A 16,006-nucleotide genomic window follows, 5' to 3' on the forward strand; every position below is an offset into this window, starting at 1 on the left:
AGCATCAGCACACTTAGGGATCCACAGAGTCTTCGCAGCATGCGTAAACAGACCTCAGCAACTCAGCATTTTGGCTAATCTACTTTATTTACATATAAACATACACGGAGCACTGCAACATGGCTCCCTCTCTCTTTAGCATCAAACAGCAAAGAGAAAGAGCAAAAGACAATAGTCCCACAAACATCCTGTCTCCGTCACTTCCCACTCTGGAATGAAAACATACACCGTCATGTGATAGACAACAATCCCATGACTGCAGACACGGGGAATGAATCTCCAACAGTCTTTGCCAGGGGTCCCCAAACTAAGGCCCGGGGGCCGGATGCAGCCCAATCACCTTCTAAATCCGGCCCGCGGACGGTCCGGGAATCAGCGTAGTTTTACATAAGTAGAATTTTATTTAAAATGCATCTCTGGGTTATTTGTGGGGCATAGGAATTCGTTCATATATTTTTTTCAAAATATGTCCGGCCCCCCATAAGGTCTGAGGGACAGTGGACCGGCCCCCTGCTGAAAGTTTGCTGACCCCTGGTCTGTGCTCTGGCAACCTCTAGGTGCAATGCGTTATACATAGGGCTGCCCCTGAAGATGATTTGGAAACTTCAGCTAATGCAGAATTCAGTGGCCAGGTTGCTCACCAGAGGAAGACGGTTTGAGCATATTACACCGATCCTGGTCTGACTGCACTGGCTACCAATTAGTTTCCAGGCCCAATTCCAAGTGCTGATTTTGACCCATAAAGCCTTAAGTGGCTCAGGACCGCAATACCTCAAGGACCACCTCTTTCCATATGAACCTACCTGGACCCTGAGATCATCTTCTGAGGTTCTTCTTCATGTGCCTCCACCTCAAGAGGTCCAGAGGGTGGCAACACAAGAATGGGGCCTTCTCTGCAGTGGCTCCCCACCTGTGGAAAGCTCTCCCCAGGGAAGTTTGCCTGGTGCCTTCATTATACACCTTTAGGCGCCAGGCAAAAACATTCCTTTTTAACCAGGCCTTTGATTGATCTTATTTACATCCCATGCCCTTTTAAAATGTTGGGTTTTTTGCGGGGGGCTATTGGGTTGTTGTTTTCGTGGGTTTATATCTTGATTTTATTCTGTGAACCGCCCTGAAACCCCCCCTGCTATAGGGCGGTATCTAAATTCAATTAATAAACAAAAAAATAACAAATCAGTCACTAAAGCTGTGTGTCCCTATTTGCAGCTTGTAATCCGAAGGCTTCCAATGACCCTGACTTGTCCAATTTCCCATAGAGAAATAATGTGATGTGCTGATTTCTACATCTTCCTCCCCTCTGCCCTCCCTTCCCCGTTGCCTACAGCTAATATACAAACCCAATGAAAATTGCAACAGTGATGGCTGGTTATTACCCTACTATCCAGAGGCCTATTATTCAGTCCAGCGCTTCTACTCCAGAACAGATAGTTTTGTGAATATACACCAAGTGCCAGAAGAGTTGCCATGCGGCCAAGTCAGGAGAATCAAAGTCTCCTACAGCCTGAATATAAAAAGACAGAACACTGCAGTCTTCTATTTCTTTGTAAGTATCAAAGAGTTGCTCAGTTTTCTTTATTTGACATGGAAGTATTTATTGCCGGGGGGGGGGCATATGCCTGCAAGCAAGCAAGCAAACAAACAAACAAACAAACAAACAAACAAACAGGGCCCCACCAAAATGCGAAAGGGGGTATGTGACCCTCAATCAGATGTCGAGAAGGCATTTTTATTAAGCTACCTGACTTGTTGCAATGAAATCTTTTTCAGGAATGATTATTGTAAACCGTTCTGTGGCGAAAATGTGTTCCCAAAGCATTTGAGCCAATGCAGAGCCAGCAGCGGAGCAAGCCGATCAGGCGCCTGGGGCAGTGCATGTACCCTGCACCCAAGGGCGGGGCCTGTCGCCCACAGGGTGGGGTGAGCCAGGGCAGGACGCTCCGTGGGGCCTCCAAAGAGTCTGCCTGCCTCCTCCCACTCAGCCACCCTACAGCTGAGGGAGAGGCGGCGGGCAGACCATTTGGGGCAGCGCGGAGCCTGTGGGCACCCAAGCCACCGTGTCACTCCCAGGAGAGACGCTTGGCTCGGGTGCACTGCAGGCCCCTGCAGTGAGTGTCACCCGGCATTTTGTAGCCCCCCCTCAGTGGTGACACCCGGGGCGACCCACCCCCACCGCACCTCCTTTCCTCTGCCCCTGTGCAGAGCAGCAGGATATAGCAGACCAGAACAAACCACAGAGGAAGAGAATGGCTATAATAGTAAATCATAGCTTGGTGTTACGGAGAATGAACGAGCCTGCATCCACTTTGGGTTCACATACTCCAACCTCCTCCTCTGATGGAACTGCAAATAGGACATTCTACGCTTCCATTTCTGTTTTAGAGCAATTACAGTTTAGCATGCCATCTCAACAATAGACACTGGTTAATTTAAATGATGGTTAGTTAAAAGATGGAGCCTTTATACAGTAGGGTTTGAGGTGATGTTTTCCCCCCCAAGAAACAAAGTCCCTCTAAAGGAGGAGGGTGGGAGGGTGGGATGCTCAAGGCTCATTGTGGCTCGATCGCATAACACTAAACCCGGGGTGGCCTGAGACATTTGGGCTCCTGAGGCAAAAAAGGCCCTGAGCTTTGGGGGGGGGGTCATGAGGTTCTGCAAGGGATTTCCCTCAAGAAAAAGCCCTTGCAAAGCCTCGCCACCCAGCTGGGAGAAGTCCTTGCAGATTCTCCCTTCCCGAGTGTGCTGAGCTCAAAAAAATTGAGATTCACTTGCTCAAAAGGATAAGAACTATCAGGAATTCCACCACTGCTACTATGGGCCATAGTTACTGAGTGACATAAGGACAGATGACAACTATTGCACAGTAAACGTTGCCAGTTTTTGTGTGCGCAGGATAATTAATATATTTTGTACAAGGTGAATAAGGATTCACTGAAGAGGAAAGAGAAAAATTAGTTTTGATACATTTCAGAATTTGAAAGGGGTTCCAAATCTGCATTCATAATTTGAGATTCTGCTGTGAAGCGATTTTTTGAACTATACTTTCCCCACACCCTTGAGTTACACTGCCTATTGCTTATTTCCCACATGGTATACACAGGTACTGGTGAAGAACAAAATTATAAACTCAGGCAGAAACGTTGTCACCCTCCGTAGGGGTAAGTAGGGCTGTGCCAAAATTTAGTGGTGTTTTGTTTTCCTCGTGAAAATGGCCATTTTGAAGGGTACGAGTAAACCCCCTCCTACTGTTGCGTGTGTTTCCTCTTACCACAGCTATTGTTGCTCCTCATTCTGCTCTTAGCTGTTGTTGGCAAGCATTCAGTTCCAATATGCCCAAAACGTTGAGAGCTTTTCTTCATTAGTTTCCAAATTGAACTACACCGTATGGTTGATCTTGGAAAAACTGTTCAACCTCCCTGCCTCATTCCACAGTAAACCCTTAGGGTATTAGACTTCAGGAGGTACCACATTGCCCCCACAACAGCAGTTTGTTTGTCCCCCCCCCCAACTTGGGAATAATCTGGGACCCTCCAGCCTTTGAAACCTCAATCTGGCTACTACTCCATCTCTCTTCCCCAAAGTGATTTGTTTTCTTGGAGGGAGGTACCATATGTTAGAGGCTCTGGTCAGGGCCAGCCCGCCCATGGGGCAGACTGAGATAGCTGCCTCAGGTGATGGAGTCCCCCAGGGCACCGCACCCAATGACCCTGGTAATTGAGGCTTTGGCAGAGGAAGGCAGGGGGGAGGCAGCAAGGTCAGCACATTCCCATTTTGCCTCAGGCGGAAAAACTGGGTGGGCGACCGTAGCTCTGGGTATAGGAAGAATGAAGGTGAAATGTCTTCCTTGATTTTGCTTGAAAACTGTGCTCATGTGTCAAATTCCTGCCCCACCACATACATTCTTTTTTTTTTTAACCCCATTGGTTATTTATTATATTTGTGATTGAGTCTGTTGAGCCAGTGTAAATTTTGTAAGTGTGCAAGCCTCTTTATCGTCTTCTCTCAAAGCCCTCTGCTAGGAGCCTTGAGTTTCAGGCAGTTGCCAGCTGATGATCCCAGCTTGTCTCTCATTGTTCTCCATGCAGATGATTTGGGAGTTTCCAAAGGCCACTTTTACATCTCACTTTCTGTCGATCCAAACATGGCTCCCGTTGCCACGCTGCTGGTCTATACTCTACATCCTGAGAGGGAGGTGGTTGCTGATACTGCCAGATTTGAGATAGAGAAGTGCTTCCACAATAAGGTAAGATAACACAATGAGGTTAGAACCACAAAACACTGCATATGCTGCTAAAGGTAAAGGTAAAGGGACCCCTGACCGTTAGATCCAGTCGTGGATGACTCTGGGGTTGTGCGCTGACATTAATAGTGTGGAGCATGGCAATTTGTTCTTAGGAAAGCTCCTTGAAAAGCTGGGTGGGTTAAGATTTGGTCTCTTTTTGGTCTTCTGGAATTTCAGAAGTTTGCTCATTGTATGGAAGTTGTATGGCTTACACCAGATTGTGGGGACAAGTGTTTAGTGGTTGTCTAACAATCCCCCTTTGGCCACCTCATGAGAAGAGAAGACTCCCTAGAAAAGACCCTGATGTTGGGAAAGATGGAGGGCACAAGGAGAAGGGGATGGCAGAGGATGAGATGGTTGGACAGTGTTCTCAAAGCTACTAACATGAGTTTGGCCAAACTGCGAGAGGCAGTGAAGGATAGGCGTGCCTGGCGTGCTCTGGTCCATGGGGTCACGAAGAGTCGGACACGACTGAACAACAACAACAACAACAACAACAATCCCCCTCAGCATCAGCTTTCCTCCCTCCCTGATGATGTTTCATAGCCTGGGGACTAGCCATCCGTTCCAACAAGCATAAGGCATGTTCAGCTAGAAGATGAAATAAATGTGCCCCACTCCATAATTCATTTTCTTATTCAGCTATACAGGAAACCCCTACCGATAAGTGAAACAAACCCGGTGTAACACAATAGGCCACAACAGGTGTGTCAGTCTAAGTATGGTGGCTTTCTAAGAGTCTGAGATGGAAAGAAGGTTTTGTATTTAGATCAACTAGAAATCAGTTGGCCCTCCCGTGAAATTAACCCTTTAAATGTTTTATACTTGATTTCAGGTCAGCCTCCAGTTCTCCGTGAAGGAAGCTCTTCCAGCTTCAAATGTCAGCCTCCATATCAAAGCTGCTGCCAACTCCCACTGTGCTCTGCGAGCTGTGGACCAGAGCGTTCTTCTCTTGAAGCCAGAGACAGAATTGTCAGCTGAAAGTGTAAGCGCACCAGCCACCTGCCTGTTTCTGCCCACACCGAATCTTGTATGCCGAGTGTAATGATCTCGGGCAGGCAAGCAAGCCCCAATAAGAATTAAAGAGAGTCTGGCAGTTTTATGCCATGTTTTATCTACAATTTACATCCAGAGCACAGCTCTGAGCCTGCCGCTCTTAGCTAAGAGTTGGTCACTCTGAGTCTCCGCCCCTGTCACAATACGAAGGGCGCCAAAGTCCAGTCCTTCCTCTTTTGTACCTCCGTTGCATTTTAACCCTTTCAGCTCTTCTGGTTTGGGGAGAAGATGGATGAACTCTCCCCCCCCCCCGCTATCAAACAAAGATCCCTCTAAATGCTGTCTACCTCCTGGTTGCCTGCCAACTCCCTCAATGTCATCTATCTCCTCCCCTCCCTCTGCCTGTGAGCTTTCCGAGTCTGGGAACTCTTGATGAAGGGCGGCTGAACTAACCCACTCCTGCTGTGTCTGTGGCTGCAATCCCTCGCTTCCAGAGTCAGACTCTTGCTCCCTTTGTACTGACACTCCTTCGTCTCCAGAGTCAGACTCTTCCCAGGCATTCAATTCACCCACGTCCCTGATACTGAGTGACACAGTAAAGAATGCCGCCACCTTTCCAACCATGGCCAGAGGTGGATCTAGGGCAGCGTGACCAGTTCCCCTGTGCTGCCCACCGAGTTGAAGGGGACGCTGTAGGGCACTGCAAGTATGACGCAGTGCACACGCAGAACAGAATATGAGAGGTGGGGGCACCAAATTTGGGGCTTGTACAGGGTGCCACTGAAATTTGAAAGACCAAACTCATTCACGGTGAATTCACCAGCTCTGGCGTTTCTAGACCTTTCTCACCACCTTGCTACTTTTCGGGCTTTTGTGCCCTAGTCAAGAGACATGTTTTGTCGTGCTCTGGGTATGAGTCTTTGCTTGTTCCCACCCTGCCACCCTAAGTGGTAACCAGGATGACAAAGGATTGGCTGAGAGGTTGCGAGGGCAGCAGAGATGTTTATAACAGAAACTTCTGCTTTGCTGATGTGCCTCTTCTGTAAGAGATGCACTAAAAGCTAAAGTGAAAATCCAGACAAAGTTGTAGCTTTATTTGGAACATCTCCCCCCACCCACCTCCAAAAAAGCTTTTTGAGACTTTTTTTGGATTTATAAAAATCGCCCTACTTGCCATATTGCTGATTCTGCAAAAAAAAAATCTGCCCTGACTCCTTTTTTGCAGCCTGATTCCCAGACGTATGGCAGCCCTACTAAAAGCCAAGGTTGTACAATATGGAATCTTCCAAGGCAAGCACAGGTCCCACCCTGTGCAGGCTGAACATTTCAGTCATTTGTGACACAAAATTTCAGTGTCTGTGTCCAGAATTTCATTTTATTTTTAGCCCTGTTTATAACAGACTTCTGCACTGGTTTCTCCTTCTTAGGTCTACAGTCTCCTTCGGTATGATATGTTTGATTACTACTTCAATGGGCTCAACCTAGAGGATGATCCCCAAGAGCCTTGCATTCCACCAGAAAACATATTTTATAATGGCTTGTATTATGCTCCTGCTAACATAAACTATGGACCAGATATCTATGGACAAATAAGAGTAAGACTTGCACATAGTTCTTTTGTGAGCAGTTAAGAGAAATGTCATGTCTAACCATCTCCATTCTCAATAGTGTTTTGGAGGGTTTTTTTTTTTTTTTTAGTGATTCTCAGCAACATTCCACTGGTACATGACTAAAAATGTATGATTTGAATATTCCTAACTAGCTTTCAAATTACACAGCAGTCAATGAAATGGAGTTTGGAATATTAAAGGCTATACATTCGAAAGTGGGCAAAGTGTCAGGTGACTCAGCAGGAGACCCATATGACTCAATCAGCTGACATCAAGTGGAGTAGAGCTGGAATGTGGTCAAGGAGGAGAACTGGTGTAAACTGTTTTGCAAATATGTTTATATTAGGCAAAAACTGCATATAATATAAGGAGAAATTTGCACTGAGATGTTGATTAATTTTCATGAGAAATCTTTTTTTCAAAAGTTGCAATCATCTAGAAATGTGGAGAATTTAAGATTAGAAATATGAGAAAGGGAGAGAATCTGAAATTGACAGATCCATCTGTCCCTAGGAAGAAATGATCTAAATAAAGAAATAATGGAGATGATAGTGATATTAAGAAAAAGAGGAATTTGCACAAAATCTTGAGCTATTTATTATTATTTTCAAATTCAGGCTACAGGTGTAAAGTTTGTAACCAACTCCCGGCTTCGGCAACCAGTTATATGCTCCAGTGGCAGTGGCCCTTTTCGGCCTTTTGATGAGTCATTTGGTCGTTTTGCCACAACCACATCTGGTCCTATCTTTGCAGGTAATTTGGGCCTGGGGTGGTGCACACCCGTAAAGTTAGATGGAGAATGAAGTGTAGTACTGCAGAATATCCTGGACTTTTCTCAGCTTTTGCTACTGAAATATACTCGGAGTCTAGTGTGAATTTCATGCTCTTTATTCAGCTCATAGTAGCAATGAATGGATCTTTCCCCAAAACGTCTGCTATATATACATTATTTACACAATGGGCCCCACGTGATTGGCTAATTCTGGGCTACTCCTGTAGGGCAATCAGGTTGTGGATTCACTTCCTCCAGGAGCCTGATTGGCTGCTTTTGCAGGCCAATCAGGTTGCAGATTCACTTCCACCTGGAGCTGGATGGCTCTTGCAGACCAATCAGACTGCTGCATTCTGGATCCTATTGTTCTAGGACCAATCAGACTGCTGCATTCTGGATCCTATTGTTCTAGGATTCAGCTCAGTACATAACAGCTACCATTGAACATGGTCTCCTTCTGGAGTGCCTTTTAGGGATGGGGGGGGTTTACTATTCTGGGCTTACCTAGCGAGTAGTTTTCAGAAGGTAGCAATGGGGAACTGCTGTTCTGCCCTGTGCCAAAAGCCTGTTGCATCTCACAGGCTTTTTCACATCTACATGAAGTTGCTAAGAGATGTCACCTGGAGTTTGGTGTCAACCATATGTAGATGGAGGTAGTGGAAGTTCTGAATCTGTATGTGGCAACAGTTTTGGACTGGATGAAAGTGAACCAGCCAAAGTTTATTCCAGACAAGTTGCCTGGGGTTCTAGTAGTCCTGGATTATATGTTTAGCCTATACGGGATAGTACTGCATTCCTCCTGGAACAGCAGGATTATCGTTTGGGGAATACTCTCTTGGATCCAGACCTGAACCTGGATATCCAGGTGATTGTAGTGGCCAGCAGTGCTTGCCCATTGCTCAGTAATTTCAACATCAAATGATGCATTGTGTGTGCATGAAGACCCACCTGCATGTTATCAAAAACACGGAGATACTGCTGGAAATATTAGCCCTGCGTCATTCTCTCATGGAACTAAGAGTCCAGATATCCTTTCTTATTGTTTTAGAATCTGCACCACCAGCACCTCCTCCTCCAGGAGATGTATCTCTAGATAAAGTTATTGAGACTGTTCGGAAGTTCTTCCCTGAAACTTGGATATGGGAACTGTTTGGTATTGGGTGAGTTGATATTGGCTGTTATTGGCATTGGCCAAAGATTTTGCAAAGAACAATGATTATCCAGAGTTGGTCAGCACCCAGTTTGTTCTACCTGGGGATGAGGGAGGATTCTGTTATACTTTGCATTTAAAGGTGAATATAGCTAATTCTCACTTTCTGAAGCAATATGCAAACCAAAACAAAGTCATCCTTCAGAATTTGCACGTCTCCAAATTTTGCGGTGAAGTTCTCCACCCATGTATAAAAAATGCATGTATCAGTAAATGTAACTTAGAAGAATGTGTAAGATTAGGGGAAATATGCTTTGCAAAAAAATTATGTATTGGGCAAGATTGCATACAAAGCTGCGTGCAAGAGAAATTTGCACCAAAATGCTGATGAATTTTCATGAATACTTCTTTAGAATAACAAACTGATGCAGGAATGAATTTAAGATTGGAAAAACGGAAACCTGAGAGAAGCAAAACTGGCAGATTCAACCATCCCTGGTTCTACCCCAGGGGTGGTTAACCTGTGGCCCTCCAGATGTTTCTGGACTACATTGGCTATGCTGAACGAGGATAATGGGAGTTGGGAGTCCAGCAACATCTAGTGGGCCACAGGATCCATCTTCCTGATCCCTCCTCCTTGCATGTCATTCCTCTTTCAAGTTAAACGGATGCTTCTGAGGGTACATTGCCTGAGATCTACCAAAATCTAGCTGGGACATTCCCTGGGTTCAGTGCATATTCTGAGTCTTGCAAATAAGGTTGCGTTATGCAAACCACAGAAGGCCTTTCACTGCCCTGTCTGGCAATTTCTGCACAGGTTTGATTCTGTTTATAGAATCCTAGAATTGTAGAGGTGGGAAAGACCCTGAGGGTCATCTAGTCCAACTCCCTGAAATGCAGGAATCTCAAGAAAACCGTGCATGGCAGATGACCATTCAGCACCCACTTAAAAACTTTCAAGGAAGGAGAGTCTATCTCTCGTGGGAGTCTATTCCAGTGTCACACAGCTCTTACTGTCAGAAAGTTCTTCCTGATATTTAGTCCAACTCTTCTTCCTTGTAACTTGAAGCCATCGGTTTCGGTCCTAGCCTCCGGAGCAGGAGAAAACAAGCTTGTGCCATCCATCCTCCGTGTGATAGCCTCTTAGCTATTTGAAGATGGCTATCGTATCTCCCCTCAGTCTCCTCTTTACCAGGCTAAACATACGCCATTCCCTCAAATCTCTTTGCTGCTCCCCGCTAGCAGAGTTTCTATGCTGCAAACCAAATGATTTTTGCATCTGCTGTAACTCTGGACTTGGTCCTTGCGAGGTCATGTTGCTTCTCCCACCCCTACTGCTATCCAAAAACAACGAGGGTCCTGTCTTTCTCCAGTTATCAGAAGGGGGTTAGCAAGAACAGTACATAAAGTGTAGCCTGCTGCAGTAGGGAGAGTGATTTTTTTAAAAAGTGATGTGGATTTCAACTTAACCCAACACCATAAGAACATGGTGAGGCTTTTCATCTCAGTATTGTGGATATAAATAGTCAAGCCTGTGGTTCTATATATCTATATATCTTTTTTTGTTTTTTTTTCCTCCTTATTAGTTCAGATGGACATGCAGAACTCACCTACATCGTTCCTGATACCATCACAGAGTGGAAAGCCACTGCCTTCTGCTTGGAGAAGCAGGCTGGGTTTGGCATCTCAAAGCCTGCCACCCTGATTGCCTTCCAGCCATTCTTCGTTGATATAACGCTGCCTTACTCCATAGTTAGAGGGGAAGATTTCCTCTGTAGAGTCAATGTCTTCAACTACCTGGAGGGATGCATTCAGGTTCATCCTCTCACTCCTTCTTTGCTCCCTTTCATGTCTAGAAAAGACCCTTGCATATTGTTTTCTGGGGGGATGGGGTTGGGGTGCAAACCACCCACATCAGTGAGATAAACAGGAAAAGGTTAGACTAAAGCACATTACACTTACAAACACATAGATTCCTACTGAGTTTGTACCAGTTTAGATATTGTGCCTTTTCTTAGGAATCCTGGGGGCTGTAGTTAGTTAAGGTGCTGAGAATTTCTTTTCAGAGATCTCTAGCTCCCTTCTCACTACAATTCCGTGGGAAGTGAGACTGATGGCTAAACCAGTTGCACTCTGTCAGGCCTTTATTTGGCCTATATAAACAACTTGTCTTTTTAATTAGCTGGCTTAATTTATAACATATTCCCATTTATTGTTTTTGCATTTGTATTTAAAAAATTAGAAGCAGTTATGTGCAAAGGATATACCTGGAACATTTACAGTGCCTTCTGATGGTTGAACTACATTGGTTCATTGATCTGGCAGAGTTATTGTTTACACTAGTGCTGTGCACCAGATTCAGATAAATCCTGAACCCAATTGGGCCAATTCAGGGCCCTTTGTGCCCTGTCTGGCTCAAGTTGAAGTACCAGTAGCTACAAATAACTGAAGAATGGATTGAGTTGTCCCAAATCTGTAGATCACTACAGTTTCTCAGAAAGCCAGACAGACTGTCTCCAAACTGTTGCAATTATTAATTACAGCACCATATAGGGAAGGAAGGGAACTGAAAGAGGGCTAGAATGATCTCACCCAACCTCACCAATGATGGTGTTTGGAGAGAGAAGCTAGATTTTGCTTAATGAGAGCTGCCAAGGTAGTCTAGAATGCTATCACCCAACCCAACACTTTCCAAGTACTGTCCTTTAGAAAGTGTTTAGTGGAGTTGACTGGCATTTATTCAGCTTGTGTTCATCCTCTATCCTTTCCCAATCCATCCCAGTACTGTCCTTATTTTATTTTGTCTCCAAATTTTGGCTCTAGTTTTTAGGTAAGTTTTCTGTTACTATAGATCCCTGCTATAGTATAGGAGACTGAAAGAAATACCTTTTTGTCTTGGTTTTCTCTGCCCTGTCTGAGGTTAAAGCATCCTCCCTTAGTCCTAGGAAGCCAAGCTAACTGTGTTAATTAACTGTAGTTTCCCCCTTTATGGCAGGTCAAGGTATCAATGGCCCAATCTCAGGATTTCCAAGCCCATCTTCTCTCACCTTTGAATGATAACGGATGTGTGTGTGGCGGTGAGAGGAAAACATATATTTGGAATATTAGCGCTAAAAAACTTGGTGAGTGAGCTTTTTCTTCCTCTCTGCTTTGTAAACTGGTAGTCTTGTCTGTTTTAAACTTGCATAAGAAATTCAGTTCACCAAATGTAAATGCGGAATGCCTGCACATCTGACCAACCAAGTCTTTTTTCTATAACCCCCCCCCCCGCAAGACAATAAAATCAAGTTTATTGTCTTGATGTTTGGGGATGGGTGACTATGTCCATTTTGTTTTCTCTCACTTTCTGATTTTTCCATTCTTGAATTTAGTTCTCTACTTCAGTTTGTTCATCTTTTTCTAATAAATAAATTAAAAAGCCATGATGAAAATTCATCAGCATTGGGGGGTGATTTTTCTCCTACGGTACGCACAGTGCCAGATTTACGTATAAGCTAAACAAGCTATAGCTTGGGACCCCACTCTCTTGGGGCCCCCCAAAAAAATTAAAGGAAAAAAACTGGATGTACATTTCCAAAATATAAGATAAAAAAAACAAATAAAATAAAACCTACATACATTGTGTAGACTCCTGTGATTTAAGTCATGGGCCCTGCCTGCCAGCCTGCTCCCTAAAAATATCACGGGTTTGCTCATTTCTATATATAGGGTGCCTACATTCTGCATGGACTGGTTGCATGGCAACATGTGCAAATGGCTTTAGATACCTATTAGGTCCATAAATTACTATACAGCATATATTCAACACAAAAAACAGCGACAATTTGTTGACAAAGGACAGCTGGACATATAAAGGGCCCCGTTACCTTGAGTAGCTTAGGGCCTCATCAAACCTAAATCCGGCCCTGGGTACGCATTTTTAGATGCAGGTTTGTGTAGCCCTCCCCTTGTCAGGGCATAGCAGGAGTGTCTCAAAGAGTTCTCTCTAGAAAACCTCCAGGAAAAATTCTGTGAGCTTCAACTCATATCATGTGCCTATAAATTGTTGGCCTGACTGCCATTTGAATATCCCACTGTTAGCCTAATACACACATATTTACAAGGCAACATACAAAAATTCATTTTATTAGAAAAAATTAGTTTCACTAATTTATGCATCCATATGCATGCTTTACATGCATTTATATACACATTGCTTGGCTGGAGAACTGCATTGCAAAATTAACGGAAGTGAAAATTTTGAAGGATGGCTGTGTGTCAGTTTGCATGTTATGTCAGGAAATTATAATTACTGTAGGTATATAAACCTTTAAATACAAACTGAAACAATTTTCTCCCTCATCTGTAACCACAAATTTGCAGGCATATAATTGGCCTGTTTTCCAGTGTTGATCATCTCCCTAATTTTGTAGCTCCGTAGAACTCTGTAGTTTAATTCTGTTTTTGTTCATTTGCATGAACCACCAGCTCTGCATTCTAGCAAGCTCAGGTCCAGTTTCCCAGTAGGAATTTTTCAGTATCCTGACCCTTCTTGCTTTCAGAGTTGTGTCTGTGGAAGAAATCTGAGAAGCTGAAAATTTGCCCATGAAAGGCTTTTGTTTGGGTTTTTGCAGCATCTTTTCCAGGAAGGATATCAAAAAGGCAACCCACTGTGGGTAATTTACATGCAAGTCCCAGAGAGAGACTGGCACAATGAGAGCCAGATCCTTGTGCATAGAGAAGGCAAAAAAATCTAATCGGTTTTCTATTTGTAACCTTCTTTCTAAGGGCTCATCCAGACTTCCTTTTGCGTTGTGCTTTAAAGCTCCATATCCAAGTGGGTTTTGTTTTCTGGTTTTTGTCCCAGCTCTTTTAGCAGGAGAATCCATGTTTTATCACTGAATCGGAGCAAATGGCAATCCACACACACACACACACACACACACACACACAATTACTGCTTGCTCCAATTCAACAGTAAAATGCAGGTTTTCCCAGGGAAAGTGCCAGAACAAAACTAAAAACTAAAAATGTTCTTATATGGATCTTTAAAGCCTGGACTTGTGCCTAGAAACACGGTGCCAAAGGAAGTCTGGATGAGCCCTGAGAGTGTAGATGCAGAAGGTGAGGAATTGCCTTAAAAATATCAGGGCCATGAGATCACAATCCCATTGCTCTCTCCAGGCCAAGATTTGAACATGCACACTACCCTCAGTCAGGTTGGACTTGGCAGATAACTTCTCCTGTCTTTTCAGGACTAAGGCTTCTCTGAAGTTTTCTCACCTGTCGCATGAGGAAGGAGAGCTGATTTTTCTCCCCCAATGTTTGCTTTCAGGTGATGTGACCTTGTCTGTTACTGCTGAAGCTCCAAAAGACAGCGGGGACTGTGGAAATGGAACATCTGGGGGCTTGGATGTGGGACGGAAGGACACCTTGATCAGAAACTTGCTAGTCGAGGTACAGTGGGAAGATCTGAGCTTCAAAAAATGTGCTTCCTTCTCAGTGGCTATTTAGCTAATTCGGTCAGGATCAAATGTGGAACAATTCCCTTTTTTCCCTGCAAGGGTATCTCATACTTGCTACACACTGCGTTTTACACCCAGTGGACTGGACATTTGTTTCCTTCCACCACTTTTCCTTTTCTTCCACTACTGTGCAAATACGGCATAACATCCAAAGTACTTCGTGTTATTGTCATTTTAAAAACGTAAGTAGCCTTTATGAGTTGAAAGGCAGGAAAGAAAAATAAGTTAAATGTTGGTGATAATTTATTTATACCCCACTCATCTGGCTGGGTTTTCCCAGCCACTCTGGGCGGCTCCCATCATCATCATCATTATCATCATCATCATCAATAACAAAGCAATAAAACATCAAACATTAAAAACTTCCCTAAACAGGGTTGATGTCTTCTAAAAGTAAGATAGTTGTTTATTTCCTTGACATCCAATGGGAGGGTGTTCCGCAGGGCGGGTGCCACTACCGAGAAGGCCCTCTGCCTGGTTCCCTGGAGCTTCACTTCTCGCAGAGAGGGAACTGCCAGAAGGCCCTCAGAGCTGTACCTCAGTGTCCATGCTGAACGATGAGGCACTCTGCATTGTGAAATTCCAGTAGCAAAACTGGGTCAAAAGCACCCCCCAAACTGTGAGCCTAATCCTTTAGCAGGGAGTACAGCCACCCTCCAACAGGGACGCGGGTGGCGCTGTGGGTTAAACCACAGAGCCTAGGGCTTGCTGATCAGAAGGTCGGTGTTTTGAATCCCTGCGATGGGGTGAGCTCCCGTTGCTCGGTCCCAGCTCCTGCCCCACCTAGCAGTACAAAAGCACGTCAAAGTGCAAGTAGATAAATAGGTACCGCTCCAGTGGGAAGGTAAACAGCGTTTCCGTGCACTGCTCTGGTTCGCCAGAAGCGGCTTAGTCATGCTGGCCACATGACCCAGAAACTGTACGCCGGCTCCCTCGGCCAGTAACGCGAGATGAGCGCCGCAACCCCAGAGTCGGACATGACTGGACCTAATGGTTAGGGGTCCCTTTACCTTTACAGCCACCCTCCAGAACAACTGAATATCACCATCCAAGACAGAAAAACCACCAACCAACAGGATCTCTTTCTTTGGTCAGGATCCAGTTTTCAATTTATTGGCCCTCATAAACCTAAGTGTCATTCATAGACAGAGGTCCAACAGATCTGCCACAAGTGGATCTATTAGCTTGAATCACTGCATGAACTAGAATTAAAACAGAGCCAGTAATGATGGCTAAACCTTCATTGACTTTGGACTGGAACTTCATCCAAAAATGTAGTATCTTGATTCCTTGGGTGGGTCTTCAAAATGTTCTTGTTGCAGGAATAAAATTTGACTTTTAGTAATACACTGGCATAGCATTCTAAAATAGGTATATTTTTTAATGGCAGAAGGTACTAGTATTGTACAAAAGGCACTAGAAATCAATGTGCTCTTGTTCTGCTCCTGTTAAGTTCCACGGGTCTCATACCATAGAGTTATCTGATAGGTTTTGTCTTAAAGATCTAAACAAGTTAATAATAAATATAGGTGGCCAATGTGCAGAACTGCAGTTTCTGTCTTATAACTAGCCGAATGGTCAGTGACTACTGATCTCAAGAGGAGATGGAGGCAGAGAAGAGTGGGGAGATATGAGAACTCAACAATTGTTTATATATGCAACAGATCATATGAGTGGTGGAACTTGACAGTT

General features: G+C 44.4%; 1 protein-coding gene across 1 annotated transcript in view; it reads left to right on the forward strand.

The window, feature by feature from the left end:
- Positions 1–16,006, forward strand: part of LOC117061166 (ovostatin-like) — a 55,294-nt gene that overhangs the window by 20,191 nt on the left and 19,097 nt on the right. Inside the window, exons 12-21 of the mRNA XM_033173851.1 lie at positions 1,328–1,546; positions 3,101–3,158; positions 4,086–4,243; positions 5,118–5,267; positions 6,706–6,873; positions 8,433–8,562; positions 8,709–8,820; positions 10,397–10,625; positions 11,806–11,932; positions 14,125–14,246. Of these exons, the coding sequence (XP_033029742.1) occupies positions 1,328–1,546; positions 3,101–3,158; positions 4,086–4,243; positions 5,118–5,267; positions 6,706–6,873; positions 8,433–8,562; positions 8,709–8,820; positions 10,397–10,625; positions 11,806–11,932; positions 14,125–14,246 (1,473 nt within the window). The remainder of the gene's footprint in view (positions 1–1,327; positions 1,547–3,100; positions 3,159–4,085; positions 4,244–5,117; positions 5,268–6,705; positions 6,874–8,432; positions 8,563–8,708; positions 8,821–10,396; positions 10,626–11,805; positions 11,933–14,124; positions 14,247–16,006) is intronic.

The sequence above is a fragment of the Lacerta agilis genome, chromosome 16 (assembly GCF_009819535.1).
Source record: "Lacerta agilis isolate rLacAgi1 chromosome 16, rLacAgi1.pri, whole genome shotgun sequence".
Lineage (NCBI taxonomy): Eukaryota > Metazoa > Chordata > Lepidosauria > Squamata > Lacertidae > Lacerta > Lacerta agilis.